Genomic DNA, 23,737 nt, shown 5'->3' with positions numbered 1-23,737 from the left:
AAGTCATACTTTGAATTTTTTTTTTTTTTTGGCCACATTGTGGCATGTAGAACTTCCCTAACCAGGGATTGGACTCATGCCCCCTGCAGTGGAAGTCCAGAATCTTAACCACTGAACAATCAGGGAAGTCTCCAAAGAGTTATACTTTCGATACACCAATAAAAATATTAATGTTTTGGTGCACCAAAAAATACAAAAAAGAATTAATCAAAACTGAGCACAAGATCATGAAGTCAAGTAGATCACAGTGTGAGCCTCTTACTGTGTGATAACCTGTCTAGACTTCAATTTCCTCTTTACACCTCATAGGGATGTGCTGAGGTTCAGATGAAACCCTGTGAAAAGCTCATTGCACAGTGCTAGAAGATAATACATGCTTAATAAATAGTCTGGTTTCCACCCCCTAGGGCACTTTTTGGCACCCGCTTTCCCCAGAGCTAAGGTTCACCTTGATAGCAATTGTAATACGTTTCATTCCAAACACCTCCCTATGACATATTTCTTTCCTTTCTATCCCAAACTCATTTTGATTTGCTCTGTTCCTTTTTACCCTCTAAACTCTATTATAGTGTGGCCAAAATATTTATTAAGTTAATTAAGTTTTTTATTGCTAAGTCACCAAATGAAGACCATAGCACAACACAGACGTGGCATTCTGAGATGAGTGCTTCTCTGTTCGGGACTCTAACAGCTCAAAAGATGTGTCAGGATGAAAAGCACAATAAAAAAATACCCACTTAAAGACTTTTCAAATACGGTTGATGTGCTGCCAAGAGCCGCTCTGAATGGTGGATTCACTGAGAACAAAGCATTTGTTTTACTGTTATAATTCTATTAAACTGAGTATTTCATTTGTATAGATTAAAGGTCTAGATACTGATGGGAATCACATTACGAGTTCCATTTCCTTCCTCCAAACTCAGACACAAAGAAGAGTCTGGCTCCCCCTCCCCCTCATCCCCTAGAGAGATGCATTCTAGTATCACACACATATCCTTAAAGGTAGGTGTACACCTAGGAAAGTCGGTCAGTGCTTCCCTGGGCAGTAGGACAAAATAAAATACGTGGGTGCACAGATCTTAGCCCCTGAAATGAGTATGGAGCTTGACTTAGCTGATTTTAATAAAGGAAGAAGTCAGCCCTGGTCAAGCTTTCTTGAGAAGTGCCACATGGGTCATATTCAGGACCCCACAGGTAACCCTCTTAAGGGCAGCTCTCCCAGATACTTATCAAAAGCTTAGCAAAAGAGGAACTGTAGCATATGCCATTTGACACATTTTTCAAAATGGCTGTTGATACCAATTTACTTTGTATTTTTCTCCTTTTAATGACTTGAACCAGCTCTGTAGACATCCTCAGGTACCCAGGCTCTAAAAGCAATGTGAAACAGGTAATTTGCAATCACTAGGCCTTGCAGTTTGTCAATCTCATCCATATTTGCATAGACCAAAGTAATCCTCTTATTCCACTACAGACAGCCAGAAATCATTCAATTTGCAGAATTAACCATCTGAGTCTACTCCAAACTTTATAATAGTCATATACATATTTAGAACTACTCAAATTCCAACTGAATAAAAAGGGGCTATTTTTGCATCATTGGTCTCCTCAGCCTCTCCTTAAGCAATATCCCATGACCACTCACAAGGCAAATGCCAACTTGTGATATGGGAAGCTCAGAGTGATGCCCTCTTGCAAAGCAAATAAAAGATGTCTTCACTGCTGAAAGGTACGGTCAGCTTCAGAGAGATGCGTCAATGTCACATCTATCGTTTTGACTGGGAGCCTGGCATTCTCTACGCTGACAGCAGCACCAACACATGTATGACCCTTGAAGCGAGTTGGAGTGAGTGCACAGAGAAGCAATCAACAGCATTTGATCAGTTCATGTTGAGTCAAGATTCTTTGCAAGAATTTCCCTCTTCATCTCTACCTTACCCTATACTGCTTTTATTTTAGATTCCTGAATTTTTGCTTCTGTCCTATCAGTTTGGGAGCTGGCCATTCTGGAGTTTGTTGACTTTATGTTATGTGGCGATTCTTAAAAGATGTTGCCAGATTTCCCAATTGAGCTACATTTTTTTAAACAGCTGAAGGTGATCAAATTACTGAGGAAAACGTGGAAACAAAGACATACAATTGATTTGGCTCCAAAGGCGCTGACTGAAATAAGCAGAGGATTGCATTAAACAGTGATCGGATTAAGTAGGAATGACTGTGCCTTATACTAAACTTTTTAATTGGATTCTAGAGTCACTGTTACACGAAGTGCATGACCTTCTTTATATTCTGGCAGAGTTGCAGCCTGGCCACTGGGTAAACCTCCGCAGCAGAGAGACCTACTTTCTGTTTCATTTTCAGGCTCCCATGGAGCCCAGCAGAGATAGCTGATAAGGAGGATTCCATACTGTGAGGGGTTCATGAACGAAGACAATCTGCTGGGAAATTAGGCGAAGGCACCCTTGGAAATGTAATAGTCTCATACTAATAAGTGGATTTGTGTTTGCTCCTTGTGGTTTTCTCCGTTTGATTTGGTGATTTTAATAGTTCCCCAAAAGTCTTGGGTTTTATGTAAACATTGCCTCTGCCTAGAAACCTCTTTCTCCTCCATTTTGTAGGTTTCGTCCAATATGCTATGGAGTGGACAGCCCCACAAGGGTAAAGGGTGGTTTACCCTTCCCATATGTGACAGTAAATATTACATAATAGTCAATGAGGTTTACCATCATGTTGTGATTTCAAGAAGGAAAAGCAGGGGTATAAACAACAGGCAAACAGCAACAACTAAAAAGGAAGTCAAGAACTGTAACGTAAGATGTGGCAAAACCAACCATCCTCACAACAGGGATAGCATAATGCATTTGTGCAAACCCACGACACAAACTGAAATACGGCTAAGACAGACTGCACACGCTGCACCTAACTCTTCCCTTCCCCTCACTGGCCACAGTGATCTCTCCCTGCTCTCTCTTCCGAGGCCCTATACCAGTCACTGCCCCACCACTCACTCGGCACTTATTCTCTCTCACGTGAATGGAATTTCTAATGACGTGTGTGGGTGCCTGCATACTAAGTCACTTCAGTCATATTGGACTCTTTGCGACCCCATGGACTGTAGCCCACCAGGCTTCTCTGTCCATGGGATTCTCCAGGCAAGAATACTGGAGTGTACTGTCATGCCCTCCTCCAGGGGATCTTCCTGACCTAGGGATCTAACCCATGTCCCTTCAGTTTTCTGCAGTGACAGGCATGTCCTTTACCGCTTGCGCCACCTGGGAAACCCATCTAACGACAACCTCCTACATTTTTTCTCTTCTAATGGTCTCTGTTTTCTGTCTTGCAATATATCTTACAGAGAACAAACACTCACTTGCAAATGGTTGACAAAATAATTCTCACTGCAATAAACTGTCATTCTTCTCCGATCCAAATGACGCAAAATTTAAAAACTGGCAAAACTTTCTACATATATGGGAAAGAAATATCTGCTAAGTAAGCAAGTTTATGTGAGGGATTTTTAAATTCCCAGCTTATAATTAATAATAATCATTCTGAAATTCTGTGTGATCTTAAATCAAAGAAACTAATCATATGCTACCATTTTAGTGGTATGTATATTAACTGCACTTTTAAAAAATCAAGTTGTGATGCAAGCATCACATATGTGATATTAGGGAAACTAGAACACTAAATTAATTTCATCCTCAACTATGTCTTTAGAACCATTAGAGTCGTATTGAAGGGGTGAGTAGTAATAGTGCTTTAAATCCCCAGAGATATACTTCTAAAAATCAGTAAGAAATATGTATGCAATAGAAAAATATAAAAAGGCTGTAAACAATGCACAAATTGCTGAGAAATAACTCTCTAAAGGTTCAGCCTCAGTAGCAATAACCTGTGTGAATTCATCAGCTATCAGATGTCATTTTTGCCTTTCAAATTAGAAAAGATTTTTAAAATGACAATAAATCTCAATGAAGACAAGGTGAAATGGGCATATATACATACTACCAGCAAGAGAATAAACTAGCAGTTTTTACCAACAGTCTTAGGTGTGTCCAAACCTTAAATCCAGTAATTCCACTTCTATATCTTATGAAAATAATCAGAGATGGGTATCAAAAGTCTATATACAAGGGTGCTTATTAGCATAATTCTTATATTTAATTGTAAATAAGCAAATAAGAACCAACAATAGAAGCCTTATTTAATTACGGCATACCATTGTGATAAAATATTATGCAGTCATTCTTTTTTTTTTAGTTAATGTAGAAATACTATTGATAAAGTAAAAAATTATCTTTTTTAAAATTAACATGTACTGTATAGGCATGTATATGGGTGTGATAAGGAGTTGGACATGACTGAGCAACTAAGCACAGCACAGCATAGCGTGTAATACAGTGGGTGGCAAAAAACTAAAATGTTAACAGTAGAGATCTGGAAAATAGATTAATGATGTTCTTTACATTCTCTTTATAACACTCCACATTATTTTAATTTTTCTATAATAAACACATGTGACTGTTATAATCAGAAAAATATTTCTTAAAAAAGAAACACCAGTTGAGGCAAACTTTAGGCACTCCTATCTAATGGTGAAATGGGTTCCCAATTTCTTTTCTTTATATAGAAGAAGCCGGGGCTGCTTCTTTGTGAATAATGTTAAGTTACAAAAGAGAAAGCACGACTAAACTTCTTTTCCCCTAGGTTCAACATCTCATGCACGTCATTTATAATTTTTAAATGTCCACATGTCCTTCTGCTCTCTCAGTGCCTGTACATTTCACTTACTTTCTGATCTATTTTCCACCCTTCCTACCTTGTAGAATTATCTGTCTCTAAAGGCTTTCAAGTGAACTATGGGGCATTTTATTTCCTTCTTTGGAGACTATGACTTAAAATATTACTTATAATTGAAAAAAAGGAAGCCTCACCATGGAGTTTCTTAAAACAGTTTAGTTTCATGTGAGTTATAAATGACATATTTGTCATTGTTTAAATGGCATAAACCCTACTTTGGGGACACATTTCTTGTTCTGAGGAACTTAATTTTTTATGCTCAGAAATTTATTCTATACCTGGCTACTAAAGTTTAGGTGTGTTTGTGAATTTTCCTCGTCTAAAGTTCCAAATCCTATTGCTCTTACAGCTAGTCTATATCTTATTGTCCTAAGGTGATATTTAAAAGTCAAATAAACAAATGCAAAATGTGCTGCCTCTTTTATCAAAGGCAAATTAAAAACTGTCAGTCTCCTCTTCCATCATGAGAACCCCTAATCTGAGTCTACTTCTAGAGGAAAAAAAGCCAAATATAAAGAAAGAAAAATGATACAAATACCAATCAAGTTTTTCTTATGTTTTGAAATTTCCACAAATAGAAAATAAAATGCATACATGTCACTCTGACTCCTCTTTTTCATGTTTCTATCTTCTCTGTCCATCTCTCTCACCTTTGCTGTCATTTATGACACTGATGTTTTTTAAATATATCTTCTCTTTAGAGATCTTCCAATATCTGAAATAGATGAATAATGGGGGAATCCCTCACCTAACCCCTTACATTTGGTTGAGGTTCCATTCTCACAGGAATAGCTTGCTCACCTAGTTCTCCTGACCCTTAGAAAGTTGATTCCTAAACCCTAAAACCCTTTGGCAGAGAGGGTGAAAGAGCACATCTCCCGTTTTCAACTCCACACAAACTCCAGGAACAGAAAAGAAACCTGTAATCACAAAGAAATCATCTCACAATACTGAGAAGTTTCCTTGGCTCCCTTGAAGATGTCTCAAGAAAATCTACTGGTTGATGTTCAAAATCTATCATTAGACACTTATTTCTTTGGCTGTAGACAAATCCTGGGCTTCCCTGGTGGCTTAGATGGTAAAGAAACTGCCTGCAATGCAGAAGACCTGGATTCAGTCCCTGAGTTGGGAAGATCCCCTGGAGAAGAGAATGGAAACCTACTCTAGTGTTCTTGCCTAGAGAATTCCATGGAGAGAGGAGCCTGGCAGGCTCCTCTGGTGGCAAAGAGGAGGGTGGCAAAGAGTCAGACATGACTGAGCGACTAACACACACACACAAACAAATCCTATCCTCAAGATCTCAGGGTCCTCCAATTCCCCACAGTGTTTGAGGAGGCCCCACAAGGCCAAGCCTTATGACACTGTTGCAAGCTCTGCCCTTTTCCATACAACACAAGACCCTGGCATTTCTGCAGATCACAGAAAAGGTGAACCTCAGGTTTCAAACTCCCTGGGAAAAGATGCAGCAAAAAACGATGGTGTGATTCTATGTTTTCAAATGCACAAGTCTTCATTTGTTTAACTTAAATATTTTAAAATATCTCCTATAGCATTTATTCTTGATTAAACCTATTCTAGATAGTTAATCATTTAATGGTTTCTTTACAGTTGCTGAGCAAACAGTTCATTCATACCTATGACATATCAAATCTCACAGACGTGTTCTTTAATTGGATTCATTTATTTCTAATCTCCTTAAGTCCTTACTATTGTAATGCTTAACTAAATATATATTAAACTCTATTATTTAAACAGCTAAAACAAATTTGACGTGTATTTTATGAATAAGAATTTACAACTCAACAAATGTTCTGTTATTATTATTATGTACCTTGGTATTCAGGTTTTATTTTAAATTGCCTGATAAGTAAGTTATGTTTTAACAAAATAAGTTCTGAACTGCTGCTAGAGATTTTGAATTGCCCATTAAAATGCTAAATTTTTCATTATTGCCATATGTGGAGTTGGTGAGCTTGTATAATACAATATAGAATATATAGTTATAAACAGAGCCCACTCTAAAGACAGGACTGGAGAAGGCAACGGCACCCCCCTCCAGCACTCTTGCCTGGAAAATCCATGGACAGAGGAGCCTGGTAGGCTGCAGTCCATGAGGTCGCACAGAGTTGGACACGACTGAGCGACTTCACTTTCACTTTCCACTTTCATGCATTGGAGAAGGAAATGGCAACCCACTCCAGTGTTCTTGCCTGGAGAATCCCAGGGATGGCGGAGCCTGGTGGGCTGCCGTCTATGGGGTCTCACAGAGTCGGACATGACTGAAGCGACTTAGCAGCAGCAGCAGCATCAAAGACAAGATAGGCAAGTAGGCAGCTGCCTGCTTTTATGATTTGTGGGGATGGAGAAGTTTCCTTGGCTCCCATGAAGATGTCTCAAGAATAGTCTACTGGTTGATGCTCAAAATCTGTCATTAGACATTTATTTCTTTGGCTGTAGACAGATGGCTCAGAAAAGGACAACAGGGTAAGCCTCATCTATTATCTTTCATTGATCCAGTTTATCAGTTCCTTTCCCTAGAGCAGTGATTCTCAAATTTCTGCATGCATCAGAAGCACATGAAAAATGTATTAAAACACAGCTTACTAGGCTCTACTTCTTAGAGTTTCTCATTTGCAGGTCTAGGATGGAGCTCACAATTTGCATTTTTAACAAGGATGGTGCTGATGCTCCCAGTCAGTGGACCACACTTTGAGAACTAGGGCAATTGTTATCAGGGATGAGAGAAACTAACAGAATCAGAGGAAAGAAAGGGCACCACAGGGAAAATAGAAAACCACTGAAAAGGGAGGGAACATTCCAAAGACAAAATTCACACTTCCCCCAGGAAGTGCCCTGACTGCATATATTTCACCAAACTACTCCCATCCCCATCCCTGACTGTTCGATTCCTTTCAGCCTCCTCCTGGGCACTTCCTGTTCCTGCAGACTCTATACCACTCAGGCTGCAGGGCTTGGTCCTCAGGCTGCTTCTCTATTCAAATCTACTCCCTAGTGATCTCAGTCCCTTTGCTGGCTTTAAATTCCATATGCTGATGATCCCCATCTCTAGCTCAGACCTCCTCAGACTCCAAGACACACAGATCCAATTGCCTACCTGATGTTTCACTCTGATGAACAACAGGCATCTCAAAATAAACATGTCCACATACAACCCTTGATTGCTGCCCTTTCCTACAAATCTATTTCTTCCCATTATTCACTCAGATTCCTGAGGTTGCCATTCTTGACTCCTATTTTTTTCCACAACTTATATCCAATCCATCTGCAAACCCCATCAGTCTGCCTTGAAAACATCCTGAACCTGACCCTTCACCACTACCTCCCTCTTTCAAGCCATCATTTTCCTTAATCTAGGTGATTATAATCACTTCCTATCTAGTCTCCCTGCCTCTTCCCATTACCCACCCTGAAGCTTACTCTCCACATCAGCCAGATGATCCTTTCAAAGCTTCTATTACTTCATGCCATGCCTTTGGCTCAAAACTCTTCAATGGCTACCCAAGGCCTTCAAAACTCAACATGATCTGACTCTGCCTATTCTAGCATTATCTTTTTCTGTTCTTCCCCTCTTTTTCTCTGCTCCAGCCACACCTCCTCCGTTCATCAACTTACCAAGATGGTTTCTACCTCTGGGCCTTTGCATTTGCTTCTCTCTGTGGAAATGTTCTCCCTGCAGGCCTCCATTTGGCTGCCTCCCCTTCATTTAAGAGTCCTCAGAGAAGCCTTCCCTGACCACTTCCATCTCTTTGTCCTGCTTAATTTTTTTCCTTTCATTTTTTGACATCACACAACATATTTCTTTGTTTATAAGTACTGTCTATTTCTTCCCACTAAATCATGTTCCATGAGGGTAAGAACCTTGTCTGTCTTGGTCATGACAGGGTCTCACCACAGAGCTTGACATGTAGGAGGCATTGGGACTTGCCAGGTAAATTTCAAGAACCATGCCCAGTTTTCAGTAGAGAGGACTATGCTCTCAACTGTTTCTTACCATCCTCTTAATTACAGCCACAGAAATTAACCTGAATCTAATGATAGAAATTTGTTTATAATGAAAGTCCTATTGAGTCAATGGAGATGAGACACAAATAGAAAAGAGATTATAATGTGAAATGCCATGTAGCGTCTCAATATTTTCCTCTGGTTTTCAATTAGCCCTCACAATAAATGCCACCCTGCACTTTGCTATTTCTTTAACTGCTCTAATTGGAGGAATGAGATTGACACCCACTCTGCCCTCCCCTTTGTGGGCTTCATCCTTCCAGCATTCCTGAGCTGTAACCCTGCAGGGGTCCATTACCCAAATCCGGCACAGCAAATAACTTCACTTTGCCAGGACGATAGTGAGATTTCAACAGCTAATAGAAATGCTGTGATGCTATTAGTCTCTTAACGGCTTTTAAAAATTAAAATGGAAACTCTTGTGTTGCATTTGGTTAATTCTGGAGGAAAAAAAAAATGCTGCTCTTTTCCTGCTGTATATTTGGACTCCAATAGCAATTAACGGGAGTGTTGAAAGAAGTAAATCTTGTAGGTCCTTACCTTCAGCCATCAGAACACATTACAGTCATCACAAGCGCAGAGAGTGGAATGAATGGCCGAGGAGCAGCAGCAAACTGAAAACCCCTAAAAATGCTCTGAACCCGGGATTCTATTTTTATCGTGGTTTTCAGCAGGAGGAGGAGAGAGCCAGCACATTCTCAGACTATGTTTCCAGAGAATGTTGCTATTCTCAGAGAGATGTTTAAGTGGCAAGGGACTTGGGTTTAAAAGTACAAACACAGAGGGAATTCCACCTTAATGGGTACCATTATGACATCCAGTTCAATATAATGAGGCTGTTTCCACGATCTGGCCAGCAGCCCATATTAGCAGGGCTTTCTGATGTGTATACAACAAATTCTGTTTGAACAAGAAATCCCAGGAAAAAAAAAGAGAGAGAGAGAGATCTTTTCACAAGCTCTATCTATTTAGCAATCAATCAAAGGAAAGATGTTCTTCTAGTAAAGAAAGTAGCTTGCATTTGAATCCTGGTAAAATATTAGATGTTCTAAATAAAATAATGATCTATAGGTGATGCTTACAGCTTGCAGCTGTGTGAACATGTCTTAAATGTTGGTGCTTAAACTGGTGGAGGGGAGGGGGCTGGGGTATGGAAGGTGAGCTGACTGGTTCTGAGTGTACCCAGACTGGAAAGCAATGGAGGCCCCGTATTGTACAAGAGAGTGAACTGTCCACAGACCTTGGTAAAAATCTCTGTAAAACATCCTATCAATTCCTGAGTAATAGGTGGAATTTATGAAATTGTTCATTTTTAACTATTCTAATGTCTAGAAATGGCAATTTCATATGTTTCACCCTAGTATGACTTTTGAGAGTCTCTTGTACAGCAAGGAGATCAAACAAGTCAATCCTAAAGGAAATCAATCCTGAATATTCATTGGAAGGACTGAAGCTGAAGCTGAAGTTCCAATACTTTGGCCACTTGCATCAATATTGATGCAAAGAGTTGATTCATTGGAAAAGACCCTGATGCTGGGAAAGATTGAGGGCAGCAGGAGAAGGGGACAACAGAGGATGAGACGGTTGGATGGCTTCACTGACTCAATGGACATGAGTTTGAACAAACTCCAGGAGAGCATGAAGGACAGGCAAGCCTGGTCGTTCATGGGGTTGTAAAGAGTCAGACACAATTGAATGACTGAACAACAACAACATCCTAGTACAGTTACCAGCTTAAAGACAGCAAGCCCAACAGGAAATCAGGTAGGCTCCGGAGTCTAGGCCCTGGATTGGTATGCTCACTCATGAGCCGTGTTGTATTGGCTAAGTCACTTGGTCTCTCTGAGCTTGTGGCACGAAGTAGCTACCCCTCAAACGTAAGTCCATCTTCCTCCCTAACCTTTCCATGCAAGAGAGCACCCTCTCATCCCTCCTTCAGCTTGAGCAGACCATCATCTTCCAGTCTCTCCAGGGCAAGACAATCTGGGAATTACCCTTTACAAGAGAAAAGCTTAAAATATTATGAAACTTAAAATAATTAGTGACACTTTCTAAAAATGTAATAAATCTGCAAAGACTATTTTAACTCTAGAGAGATTCTTTAATTTACAATTTGTTGAGCTTCATAATCCTATTAGAAGTCTGCCCACAAAATACTCAAAAATCCCATTCAAAGCAGAACAGAGAACTGTTCAACATCTTTCCAACAGGACAGAAGTCAACCTGGGAACAGCTGTTCTCTCTGCGGCTCAGGTAGTGAGATGCACAGGACCTGTCCTGGGTACTGTCCCTGTGAGTATTCAAGCTGGACTCATTAGCTGCAGTTACTTTGCTGCCAGTCATGATTCCATACATACACACACACACATGCACGCACATGCACACTCACATGTACGCACACACACACAGCTCTCTCCAGGGGCCCAGCTCCTCCCATCGCCTCCACTCCCTCCCATCACCTAACCAGAGGGGAGTCTGACCTCCCCTATAAGCTTATCCCCCAGGGATGTCCTAACAGTCCTAAGGTACTTGGGGCCCTCTTCTTTCTAATGTGGGTGGAAACACATCCCTCCAGGAAGGAATCTCGGTCATCAGTAAGCCTAGGGGGAAATCAAACTAGTCTACTGCCTGGCACTCATTTCTCTTCCTGCAGGTATTGTCTTGTTCATTTTGCTGTCTCCAGAATGTAGCACTGTGCCTGACACATTATAGGTGCTCAATAAATCATTTATAAATGCTGGTAGACCCACTAGTCTAACCAGCTGAAGGAGAGTCTCACAACCCTTTTCAGATGCATCAGAATGTTTGGTGACTTTTCATTCTTGGGCAACCCTCTGCCTTCCTGAGCTGTGCTGTCCCTCCTTCAGCCCAAAGACTCACAGATATTTATTCCACATGTACAGGTAAGCCAAAAAATTTTTCTCTTTAACTTCACTGAGATAATCACCCTAATAACTCACACTGAATTCTCGTTACTTTGTAATCAGGCATAGTTCCAAGAACCTCACACATTATCTCGTTTAATGTTCACAGTGACTCTATAAGGTAAACATAGTCATAACCTGCATTTTACAGATTAAAAAAAGAAAGACAGTGAAGGAAGGCGATTTTTCCCATAGTGCCAGAATGGCATCACTGGGATTTAAATAGGCAATAGACCCACAGCCCAGACTAATAAGCTATATTGCTTATAATAAAAGCTATATAATAAAAATGTAATGACATCTCATTTCATAACACGTTTCAAATATCTTGTAAAACATCCCTATGACTATCAGAGTTTGAAATAAGAAAGTAAGAAACCTAGGGGTTAGGCTGCATCATATTCTAACAGTAGGATTACAATGTCAAATGCAGCTTGAAGGAGGCTTTCCCATCCTGCAATCTGGAGCTGGCCACACAGGTTCTTTGTGCCTCTCTCTCCTCCAGTCTGCTGCTTTTTGTCATTCTAATGCACATCTCACATTTGCTCCCTACAAATAATTTTTAAAATAGAACCATATACCACTGTGGCACCACTGGGTATTCATTTCAATAAGATTTATGTTTGATGCAGAATATTAACATCCCTTAAAATTTTTTAAATGGTGTTCTATACATGGATGCTAAAAAATATATTTTTATTACTAAAGTCAAATGAACATGTTGAAGATATACTAGCATTCATTTGGGGAAGGTAAGAGCCTTGGGGAAAAGAGTTTCCTATCCTGACTGAATGTGCTCAGTTACATCAAGACAGTTCAGGTAAAAAGGTAGAGACAGAAAGAAATTCAGCTTAGACAACAGCATGGACAAGCACAGCTGGATCAAATTGGAAGAGTGATACTATCAGAGCAATGCTGCGGCTGCTAAGTGGCTTCAGTCATATGTGACTCTTTGTGAGCCCATGGACTGTAGCCCACCAAGCTCCTCTGTCCATGGGATTCTCCAGGCAAAAATATTGGAGTGGACTCCTATGCCCTTCTTCAGGGGATCTTCCTGACCCAGGGGTTGAACCTGGGTCTCTTATGTCTCCTGCATTGGCAGGTGGGTTCTTTACCACCAGTGCCACCTGTCCCAAGAATACTTAATGGAAAAAGAGCAATGGGACAAATGTGCAGAAAGCACTGCTTCATCTCAAAAGACCCCACCTCTGCTTCCAGCCCTTAAAATTCTACTCCTTTCCCGATAGCTGTACCCTCACTTCAAGCTCTTTTAAATTCTGTGCCCTTAGCAAATAGTGCAAGTGGATCACGTCATTTCAAACCAGCTAATCTGAGTGTTTAAGTGTATAAGTATTTAAGTGAAACTCTTATTTTGTCAACTAAATTGTAAACTACCCAAGAGAAGCCAAGACCTCTGCTTCATGTATATACCCAATAAATCACTGCAATCTGCCATCCTCTGGAAAACACTGGTGAGGTAGCCATATCAGTCCATGGAGAGAGATGGGGAACACACAAAAGGCTCCACTAATTATCAACAGTACCAGTGTCATAGGTTTTATTTACTTTAAATTATAATTACTGATTTGGTAAAATTGACATAACACTGGTTCCAACTAAACTAACTTCAGAAATCTGATTAAAGTTTAATTTCTTAGAATGCTCTTTTGCCCCGTAAAGCACTATATCACAATGTAAGGCACTTAGGAAATGCTGCTTTACCTCTGTCCAAGCAGAACTCCCAGCTCCCTCTAGAACAGCAGTCTTTCTTTTTGGTTCCAGGGATTACTTTTATGGAAGACAATTTTTTTCATGGACCTGGGGTGAGATGGTTTCAGGATGATTAAAGCACATTATATTTACTGTGTACTTTATTTCTATTATTATTACATCAGCTCCACATCAGATTATCAGGCATTAGATCCCAAAAGGTGGGGACCCCTCATCTAGAAATTAACCAAACTATTGAAATTACCACACACAAAGAGCACAATGCTTGGAGGGGTGTGAATGGAAGGACTGAGGAAGGGAAAGAAAATAAGCACTTAAATTTGTGGATTCGAGGATTTTGAAATCCAAATTAAAGAGGGAATTATTCATCTTTCAAAGTATATCAGTTGATGTCACATAGCTGGCAAGAGGTGAGCTACCAGGAAGTCCCTTAATAACAAGAGTTAAGATATTGTGAGCATCTGCTTTCTGCCAGCTACTGTGCTATATATACATTTTCTCTTTTAATCCTTTTCAGTTCTTAAAAATGGCTTTCCAAGTGACACAGTGGTAAAGAATCTGCCTACAATGCAGGAGACTCAGGCTCAATCCCTGGGTCGGGATGATCCCTTGGAGGAGGAAATGTCAGTCCACTCCAGTATTCTTGCCTGGAAAATCCCATGGATAGAGGAGTCTGGTAGGCTACAGTCCATGGGGTTGCAAACAGTCAGACACTACTGAGTGACTGAGCATGCACGCCATCCTTAAAAAGTGTGTGCAAATGTCTCCATTTCACAGATGGGAAAACAGAGGATCAAAGGAGCAGAGCTGCGCTCAGAGTCTCACAGCTGTTGTGCAGCAGTGCATGTTTGAATCCAGATACATCTGACACCAAAGTCCGTGCCTTTCCCTTGCAGGTTGCTTCAAATTATACTGTGCTTTTAAAAAAGCATAATCACAATTCCAGTGCAATATAACTTCCTAGAGTTAGGTCACAGATGGTAAACAGATGGTTCAGACTCAGTCAGACCACAAACGTTGTCAATGCCCAACAAAAGCATTGTGTGGCCTCTCTTGTGGCCCTTAGCTCTGCCCTCACCATGGATCATCTCTCACCCCTGCCAGCTCCCTGAACCTTGGATGCCTATGGCAGAGAAAAGGAAGTGGGAAGTTACTCCCTTAGACAAAGCAGAATGTTAAATTCCTCCATTCATAGGCACTCAAATATTTCCAGGTTCCATCCAAACTCCAACCAATCCTTTTTGCATGGTAGCTTAAACACAGACACTGGCACTTCAACCCAAATGAGCTTTCAATCACCACCTGCTCATCGGCAAGATGTCACAGCCAATGAGAATGGAAAACAGAGAGGAAAGCCCTGGGTAAGAGGAAGAAAGTAGCAGTCTTTTACTAAATTATTAAGATATGCATAATCCAAAAAAAGGAAATCAACTATACTTCAATTTTTTAAAAAAAAGATACACATAATCCACCCTCCAACACATATCTTATATGAAACATAACAGTGTTTGCCTCATGACTACACTAAGTCAGAAGACAAATCATGCTTCTCTGGAGTTCCAGTAAAGTAAAGCCTTATTTGAATTTGTCTATCCATTCACATGTTTTTCCATGATGTGACTCAAAGATCAGAACCTTTTTCTCTCCGAACAGCCAGAGACGAGTTGTCAGGCTGGTTATTTAGTGAACACCAAGAGGCTTCTACCTAGAAAGTACAGGGGAGGTGCTGCGAGTCAGTGCCCTCCAGGTCAGGATAACAACACAGAATGGGGGGTAAGCCAGAGAGGCCTGTGGAAGGGGAAGCAGCCAGACAGCAGTACCACCAAAGGACCAGAGGATGACATACCTATCCAGAGCATGCTGGGAAGTTCTCCATTCCCAGACTCTGAACAGTGTCCCCAGGAGACAACCTTTTCTGCCATTCTCCTTCAGAAACATAAAAGAGCCAATGCTGCCCCTGCCCCAATGCCCACCTACTCTCTCTCTCTCTCTCTCTCTCTAGGAAATAGCCTGCCGCCATAGGAGGTAATTTAGTACCTTATGTGATTTTCTTTTTTAAAAAAAGGATGAGTTGATTTGCCAATTCAATGACTTTTGTTTGTCAAGAACATAAAATGTTAAATCTGGTTGTAGAAATGAAATAATTAGTAATATCAATTTTGTATCTATGTAATCTAAAAACAAACAATTCGATAAAGCAAAAATGTTTGCAGGCCACGTTTTTTTCTTACAAAATAAGAATGTCTGTAAGGGGAAAAAAGATACATCCTTAACTGAACGTCATTGAGAAGGTAGCATTGCTAATTTAACCCCCTAAACTGTCAACATCTATACTTATCAATACTTGTGAAGCAGCAACACAGAGGCAGTGTTTTGCTCCATCATGAGTTCAGATGAAAGCCTATCCAGAAGTTGGGTAGCCTAACCCTGAAGGCCTTACTCATTTAAACCCATTTCTCTCTCCCAGACATTTTCTCCCAGCCCCCAACCCCATACAGAGAACCAGGGGATACAGTCAACACTCCAGGCTTTAACCCTGGCTTCACCACTTACTCAACAGACCTGACCTCAGCTTCCTCACATAGGAAATGGGGAGTGTGATCCTGGCCCCAACCACCACACAGAGCTGTCAAAAAAACAAATGAAGTAATAAATGTGACAGCATTTTAAAGAAATGTGGATTCAACATGGGGAAAAATGTTGAGTATAAATGATGAATTCAAGACTACACATGATCATTTTGACAAAAGAATTACAATTAGTGAAAAGTATATGAAAGGTATGGAAGGTAAGATTATTAAAATGAGTACTGGTATTACATACTGTAAAACTGACTACGTGTCCCAGCTCTTTCCTTTAACAAATTGTTTTGGTAGTTATAAAATTACTATTAATTACTACTAATAGCTTTGATTGTCAAAAAGTACTATCCACACAAATGTGACTTCAGTTTGTTTCTATGACAATTCAATTACATAACAAGTCCTTTGAAAAGGACAAGGGGTTTTGATGTTCAATTTTATCATAATAATAATTCAACACAATTAAGGATCAATCCTGATTTGAGAGTATACATTGGTATATAATTATTATTTTTAATGATCAAAAACATTAAATCTACTCAACGAGTGCTCCATCGATCTGAGGCACAAGAGTAAATTACTTTACATTTTGATGTAGATTGCTAAGTCAAAAGGTGATTCATTTGACATTATTTGTAACATAAAAGGATGGTTTTGCTAACCCAGAAAAATAAAGTCCATTTTTTATAACTACTCAAATTATTGGTCAAGTTTTTAGAATACCTTTTTTTAAAATTTCCTAGTAGTAACAACAATAATATCACTGGGCCTTTAAGTTAATTAAATTTTTTAAAAAATTTAAGTGCTCAAATTAACTCAACACTCTTAACACACTTGAAAGAGCAAACTAATATGAGTATATTATGTTTACTGCTTTATGGTAAAGATACACAAGGTTTATATTCATAGAATATGTTAACACTTAAAAACCCTTTTTAATTATGAGAACAATGGTTTTATGCAAAGAAGAACAAAAATTATGGAATCTGCGATAATTACAATGTAGATATCCTCTTTGTCCCCCCTTTCCCATGAAGGAAGTATGGCTCCTTCGCCATTTGCCCTAACTTTTCTGCAAATTTACAAGATTATTAGTAGATAGCAAGTTATAAGGACCACTAATGTAAATTGTCTCTATTTGTTCTGCCTTCTCTAACACTAAGACAGAAACTGTAACACAGAAAATTACCTTCTTCTATATGTTCAATGAATCACTCTAAAACAGGATGTGAGATTTTCCACTGAAACACTGTTCCATCCTAAACTTAGAAATAAACAGAGAAGGCTTCTTTACCAACAACAAAAATGGTTGAAGATATTAAATGTATCTGATTCCAAAATTACCAAATCACTCTCAAAAATCTTCTCTTTTACTTTCCAAGTGAAATATGAGATTTTATTGCTTACAATTCTCATTAGAAGTCTAGTTTAAAATACACTAACATTTTACTACTATATGCTACAGAAGAGAACAAGGGGTTTTGATGTTCCCTCACAATATATCATCTATCAATCAGCTTAAATGAGATCACACATCAGTGAGTACTTGATGAATTTCAGTGGCAGACTGTCTCTAATGGCATCAGTAGACTAGATCTCATGTATATTTTTGCAACCTTCTACACACTGTAATTTGAACACTTTAAATGTGCCATCATAAATGGTATAGTGGCTATGTAAGGGAATGTTATTTAAGGATGATGTATCATGATGTCTGTAGTTTATTTTAAAATGATTCAGCAGAGGAAAAAGTGCATACACAAATAGACATACATATAGGAAGAGAGAGACATAAAGCAAATATGGCTTATAGATGACGTGTATATGGATATTCATTGTACTATTCTTTCAACCTTTTTGTATTTTTGAAAATTCTATGTTTTAAAAGATTTTAAAATGAGATTTTTATATCTTATTGGTTTATCCTTAAGAGTAGATAATAAAAGTTTTGTTTTTAAAACATAAAGAGAATCAAGACCATTCATTTTTCTAGAAATTACTTTTCATAGTTTATTGGGTGTTCCACATTTTCAATTTTCTTCACATTGAGTATTAATGTTTTCCATCTGAACTGCCTATGAATAATTAATACTACTAATTAAACAAACTTGAGGAAATACAAATTCAAGAAAATTACTTAGGCTTTACACAGTATGCTCTTTTCCACTCTACATTTCTCTGGACTTTGCCCACAGTCACTGTTATTAGCTAGACACTAGCTCCATTCAACTCTTCTCTTGAAAATAATTAGGGAGTAAGGCTTTGTCAGCCTGTCATACTTAACATTTATTTCAAAGCCTGTGGGCACTCAAAGTTTACAGTAAGGTTTTTTTAAAAGCTAATAGGGTATGTGTGCCTTACAAGAGTCATGAGCTGGTCAGTTTTTTGTTTTTTTTTCCTGTTTTGGGTTTTTTTTAGGGGGAGGGATAGCCCTTAACGAAGAGCTACATAAGCTTCAAGGAACCTCAAAGACTCAGAGGAAAACTAAGAGAATTTTTAAAATTTAATCATAGTGTCTTCTCCTTTTTTCTCCAGATTTTCAGAATATCAACATTTTGTACAGTGGCATACACAGCCAGTATAAGTACCACCTGCCTCTAAAATTCCTACATTCACTGTCACAGCCACTAAATAAAACAAGGTAACTGAATATTTCTATTCATTATTGCTTTTGTTAGATAATAATGACTGATTTTTCTAGGCATATTTTAACTTGAACAATAAATTTACCATCAGGAAATCAGAAAAATGAGTTTCTTAGGAATGTAGCTCCCACCAAAATGTCACACTTTCATTTGACCAATGATTATCTAAAATTCTCTCTACTTTCATGACATGAAAACCCCCTCACAATATATGCTATTAAAATGACTAAATTTGGAAGACATCTGGCCTGTCAAGTTATTTGGAGGGGCTTGTGGTTTGCAGTGCATTGTTTGAGATAGTGTATTTGGAAGGAATTCACTTATCATTCTCAGGCTTCACAGAGAACTAGCCCTGAAAACAAATGTATGTGGTAGTTCACTGCTGCCATAGAGAATCAATAGCCATCTATTTAATTTGCTAAGACAATGTAAATTAGTAACTTCCAGCCAGATGTGTGATATACACATCAAACAAACTGCAACCTGTTCATTATGAAAATCCTGTCAACACACACAGAGCCACTTGATGACATTCCATCTAAGGCAATTTCCACATTTACAGCTATAAAAATTGTTCTCAGAATTTTTATACAAAGAATTGGAGCTGAGACTCATAAAATGGTAATCAATTTCAGCTTTTCATCTTGTGTGCTTATGTGTGTTTATTTCTCTTTTCATTCAGCAATATAAAACATTCAGAAAATCATATGCAGTGCTATTATTTCTTCTGTAAATCATTTATCCTCATTACATCTTTTTAATCTGATGTAAAGTTGGGAGCCTAATCCTGCAGCTCTGAAGAAGTGTGTAAAGTGAAGAATGACAAAGTCAACAGAAGAAAGAAAGTACACTTACCCACTGGAAAACAAAACAGAATATTTCAAAATGACTCTAAACATAAATTAAGTTTACCCACTGGGAGGTCCAACTTGCATTCTGATCATTTATATGGGGCTGTGTGACTATATACCCTGCTGTTTGATAAAAAATGATTACTAACCACAGGCACCCACCAGAGAACAGAGTGTATGTATAATGCTCGTGATGTCTCAGACATACAAAGCACCTTCTTAAAGAATGTCCATTTCCTTTCCATGGTAAGCAGACATAATTTTTCACTCTTTAATACTTCTGCTTCACAAAGTGGCTTGTTTTATGAATTATATTTTGCCATTTTCTCTTATGTTTATTTTAATAATGTGAAAAACTGCATTCATTAAAATAGATGGTTTTGTACCCCCAAATATTGGTATGTTTTCTGCTCTGTATTAAAATCCACAGCCTTCTTGTTATTACAAAAACTTAACAGTATCCATTTCAATATCATTTACTAAAATGAAAGAAAGAAAAAGTTTCTTAATAACCAGCTATTTTTCTTGAATACCGAATCCTCATTTAAGCCAAATTCATTTTCCAAGTCTACTGAATTAAATTTTCTTATTAAACAGGGCAGAGTAAATAATCTTATTGCCAAGCATAATATTTCCAACTACCACATTTTTAATTTGCTAATTTAAGAACGTGAAATTAATGTATTCCTCATGGCCAATAGTATAGTCTGATTCAAAATAGCACTTTTTAACCAACATCCTAATGTCAAAATAGCATTCCTACTAAGTGCTTGGTGTGTCAACGCTTCCAAAGTAAATAACTGCTCAGGCTCTCTAAAATCACAAGAATTTCAACCTGCATTTAAAAATTAAAAACAACAACAAGAGGTAACTGCACACAAAAGGGTTCTAAGCAATTCTACTTTCACAAACATTATACAGAACGTGTTTTCTTCACCAGTGGCATACCAGGACATGTGATCAGTCTACAGGGCCACACTGGCAAACAGAAATGATTAGACTGGCTGGGCGGCCGGGTGACCACACTGGAGCCTTATTTCTAGAAAGAATAAGGCTCCAGTGTGGTCACCCGGCCGCCCAGCCAGTCTCATCCACAGGTGGCTTCCAGGCCGGTTCCTCACCTAGGGAGGACAGGTCAACAGAAGGGCCCCGCCACGACTTGCAGCCCTAGCTCCGGTGGTGGGGTCTCTTCACATTCTAGAGGTTAAAGTTAGACCCTCCCGGTCACTTAAACCCTCTTTGTGGTTCAGGGACGAATCACTCTCAGAACTCTGAACTTTGATTGGAGACTCTGGTTAAAATTAAGCACTTCAAACCCAGCTTTGAAAAGTGAAACAGATGTCCTGTTTGTTCACTATAAATGGCTCCGTACGTAGGATCCTTCTCCCTCTCTCTCGCGCCCTCTCTCTCTCTCCCCCTCCCTCCTTTCCTCTCTCTTCCTGCCCTATTAAATTTAAGAGTGCGCTTACAAGGTTAAAAAAGAGAGAGTAGAAATCAAAAATAGACTGTGAAGGGGAAAACTCCTAAACCTTTCTCTGGAACATAAAGACCGCTCTTCATGATGATGAAAGTGCTAGAGCTGTCACCTCCCAGCGCAGTCAGCGCTCGGGGTCAAAACCGACCCTACCCAGTGGACCCCAGCCTCGCCTGACGAGACCAGGGTCGCCTGGAGTGGGCCACGGAGTCCCAGACGTGCACTCACGTGAGGACGTAGTTGACGCTGACGATGCAGTGCGGCCTGGACGAGCGGCTGTTGTGCACGATGGTCGCGTAGCTCTGCACCCACACCCAGCCGCCGTGCTTCGCCAGGAACCGGTAGTATTTGGTGGTCACCTGCCCCTTTACCAGCACTGATGGAGAGACAGAAGATGGCTCGTGGTGAACAGACTTGCTCCTGAATCGGCCCAAATGTTATCCCTGGCGGTGGGGAGTGCAGGTCCCCAGGGAGCCCTAAGAGCTGCGCCCAGGCAGGAGGGAGAGACATCCAGAACATTCCCAAACGAACATTTCGTCCTGTTGAGTTGCATTGAGTCCTCCGGGCCCTCAAGATTTAAAAAAGAGGGGAACACTTAAAGTTGGGGGATTCTCGAGACTCGATATTTTAACTATGGAAGGTCGGGTGTAGGCATCAACTCCCGGACGCTCACATTCCCTGTCCCGGGAGATTAAGCTCAAAGCAAAGTTGTTTCAAAGCTGCAGTGAGTCAGTGCAAGCTTGAGCCCAGTGGGGCAGCCTTAGATCCCATTTCCATCTTGGGGGAGGAGAGGAGGCGGAACGAGACCCGTCCTGGGAGAACTTCACCCGGGAACTCAGAAACTCCCTCGGCCTGCAGGAGGGCCAGGGGATGATTAGGGAGCTGAGCTGGGGCCAGTCCTGGGGCAAGGCGCGCAGGGCCTCTCCTAGCAACACCACCGACCTTTTCCAACACCGTCCCGCCCCCACCTCCCGGCGGGCAAGGTGGCCTCTTACGCAGGTGGTGGGCGCAGCGCAGGTGGAAGGTGTCGCAGCCGTGAACGTGGTGGTACAGAGTCTTCTCAATCAGGTCCTGAGGTTCGTACCCTGTCAGCTCCGCCACTCTGCGGAGAGTAACCCCCGGGATGAGCGCCGGCTGCAGGACTGCCCCCACCCCGAACAGCCACCGCAGAACTGTGCCCACCCTCAATTCTCAGGGCCCCCTCAGTCACCTCATCCGCAAAATTGGTCGACGAGGACTCTCGGCGACTGAGCTGGGCCGCCCTCCCGCTAGGGGGGCACTCTGGGCCTGACCACCCACCTGGAGTCCAGGAAGATGAGCTTCATGTCCAGGCTGGCGCGGAACATGAACATGTTGCTGTGCAGTTTGATCTCCGTGACGGCGCTAGGAGGCAGCGAGTGGCCCACGGCCACCAGGCCCACGTTCTGGTAGCAGCCATCGAAAGGGGACATGTCCAGGCTGTACTGGCGGATCTTCAGGTAGCCGCTGCAGTGAATGACCTGAGGAGGACGGGCAAGGCCGGAGGCTCAGCCACAGGCAGGAAACACCCAAAAAGGTGGGAAAGGGACTGAAACATTTGCAGACTTTTCTCGGCCACAAACGCCTGTGCGCCACAGCCGGTGCACTTAAGTATCCACAGTTATAGGGCTTCCACGTGTCTCAAGGGAGTGACGGTCCTGCCCCACTGGACTCACTTAAGAACTGATGAAAATGTAAAGGCCTGAACCCGGCCAACCCTAATGCATTCAGATCGCCAAGTGGGGCCCTGGGATCTGCGTGTTCGCTGCCATTAAACAAGAAAATCTTGCATTCCAGCTAAAACCCTGGTTCTTAACCTCTGGCGGGGTAGCGGGCAGAATCCGACGCTATGAATAAACTCTACCAATCTACCGAACTTACAGACTGTTTCAGATGCTTTACACATCCCTAAGGCCCATTACCAGCCCGAGGTTAAGATCCCCAGCGTTCAAGGCAGTATTCGAACCCACTGAGACTTCAGCAAGCTTAAAACACAGTCTCCAGCTGTTCACAAAGTTTAATGGCCCTTGCCATGCGCCCGGCTGGCGGCGCTGTGACGTTTGGGGCTGGGGCGGGGGAGAGCCGTCCAGGGTAGTCCTGGCTGCAGGAACCCCTCTCCCCACCCTCACGCGCCTCCAGTCCTGCCCCCTTCGCCCTCACGCTGCTCGGTGGGCGCGGCCGCCAGGAGGCGTGGATCTTCTTTCTCAGCCACGCACCTTGTAGCCGCCGCAGGTGAGGCCCGCGTTCCTCTTGGCCAAGACGCACTTCATCCTCAAGAAGAAGGAGCGCTCGATCTCGTACTCTGCGGGGGGTGGGGGTAGGGGTGGAGAGCACGTGAGACAAGCGGCGGCTCCACGGTCCCTGCCATACCTAAAGGAGAAAGAGCTAGCAGCTGACTGCGATGGGTCCCGGTGTCGCTTGCACACGGCTGCCTTACCCTGCACGAAGTGAGAGTGGTAGGGCTGGTGGGCCGTGAGCACCGCTGTCATCTCGTCGTGGTCCGCCGGGTGGATGTATTCGTAAATGCTGTTCCCGGTCAGCTCTACCTGTAAAGAGGTGGGTATCACCGTCTCCGAGGTGGTGGGACGTCCCACGGAGGGGCTGAAAGATTGAGCCAGGGGGTCTGCAGGGGACAGGAGCCTCAGCTCCAGAGTCGATCCTGAGTTCTAATTCCAGTTCTGCCTGC

At 41.2% G+C, this 23,737-nt stretch overlaps 1 protein-coding gene across 2 annotated transcripts in view; it reads right to left on the bottom strand.

Moving 5' to 3' along the window:
* Positions 1–23,737, bottom strand: part of SIM1 (SIM bHLH transcription factor 1) — a 74,415-nt gene that overhangs the window by 36,022 nt on the left and 14,656 nt on the right. For both annotated transcript variants that reach the window (XM_059889787.1, NM_001192972.3), the window contains 5 exons: positions 23,489–23,597; positions 23,268–23,353; positions 22,333–22,532; positions 22,029–22,135; positions 21,262–21,409 (listed from right to left, as the gene is read on the bottom strand). In XM_059889787.1, the coding sequence (XP_059745770.1) occupies positions 21,262–21,409; positions 22,029–22,135; positions 22,333–22,532; positions 23,268–23,353; positions 23,489–23,597 (650 nt within the window). The remainder of the gene's footprint in view (positions 1–21,261; positions 21,410–22,028; positions 22,136–22,332; positions 22,533–23,267; positions 23,354–23,488; positions 23,598–23,737) is intronic.

Source organism: Bos taurus, chromosome 9 (assembly GCF_002263795.3).
Source record: "Bos taurus isolate L1 Dominette 01449 registration number 42190680 breed Hereford chromosome 9, ARS-UCD2.0, whole genome shotgun sequence".
Classification (NCBI taxonomy): domain Eukaryota; kingdom Metazoa; phylum Chordata; class Mammalia; order Artiodactyla; family Bovidae; genus Bos; species Bos taurus.
This window is presented reverse-complemented; position numbering and strand designations above follow the sequence as displayed.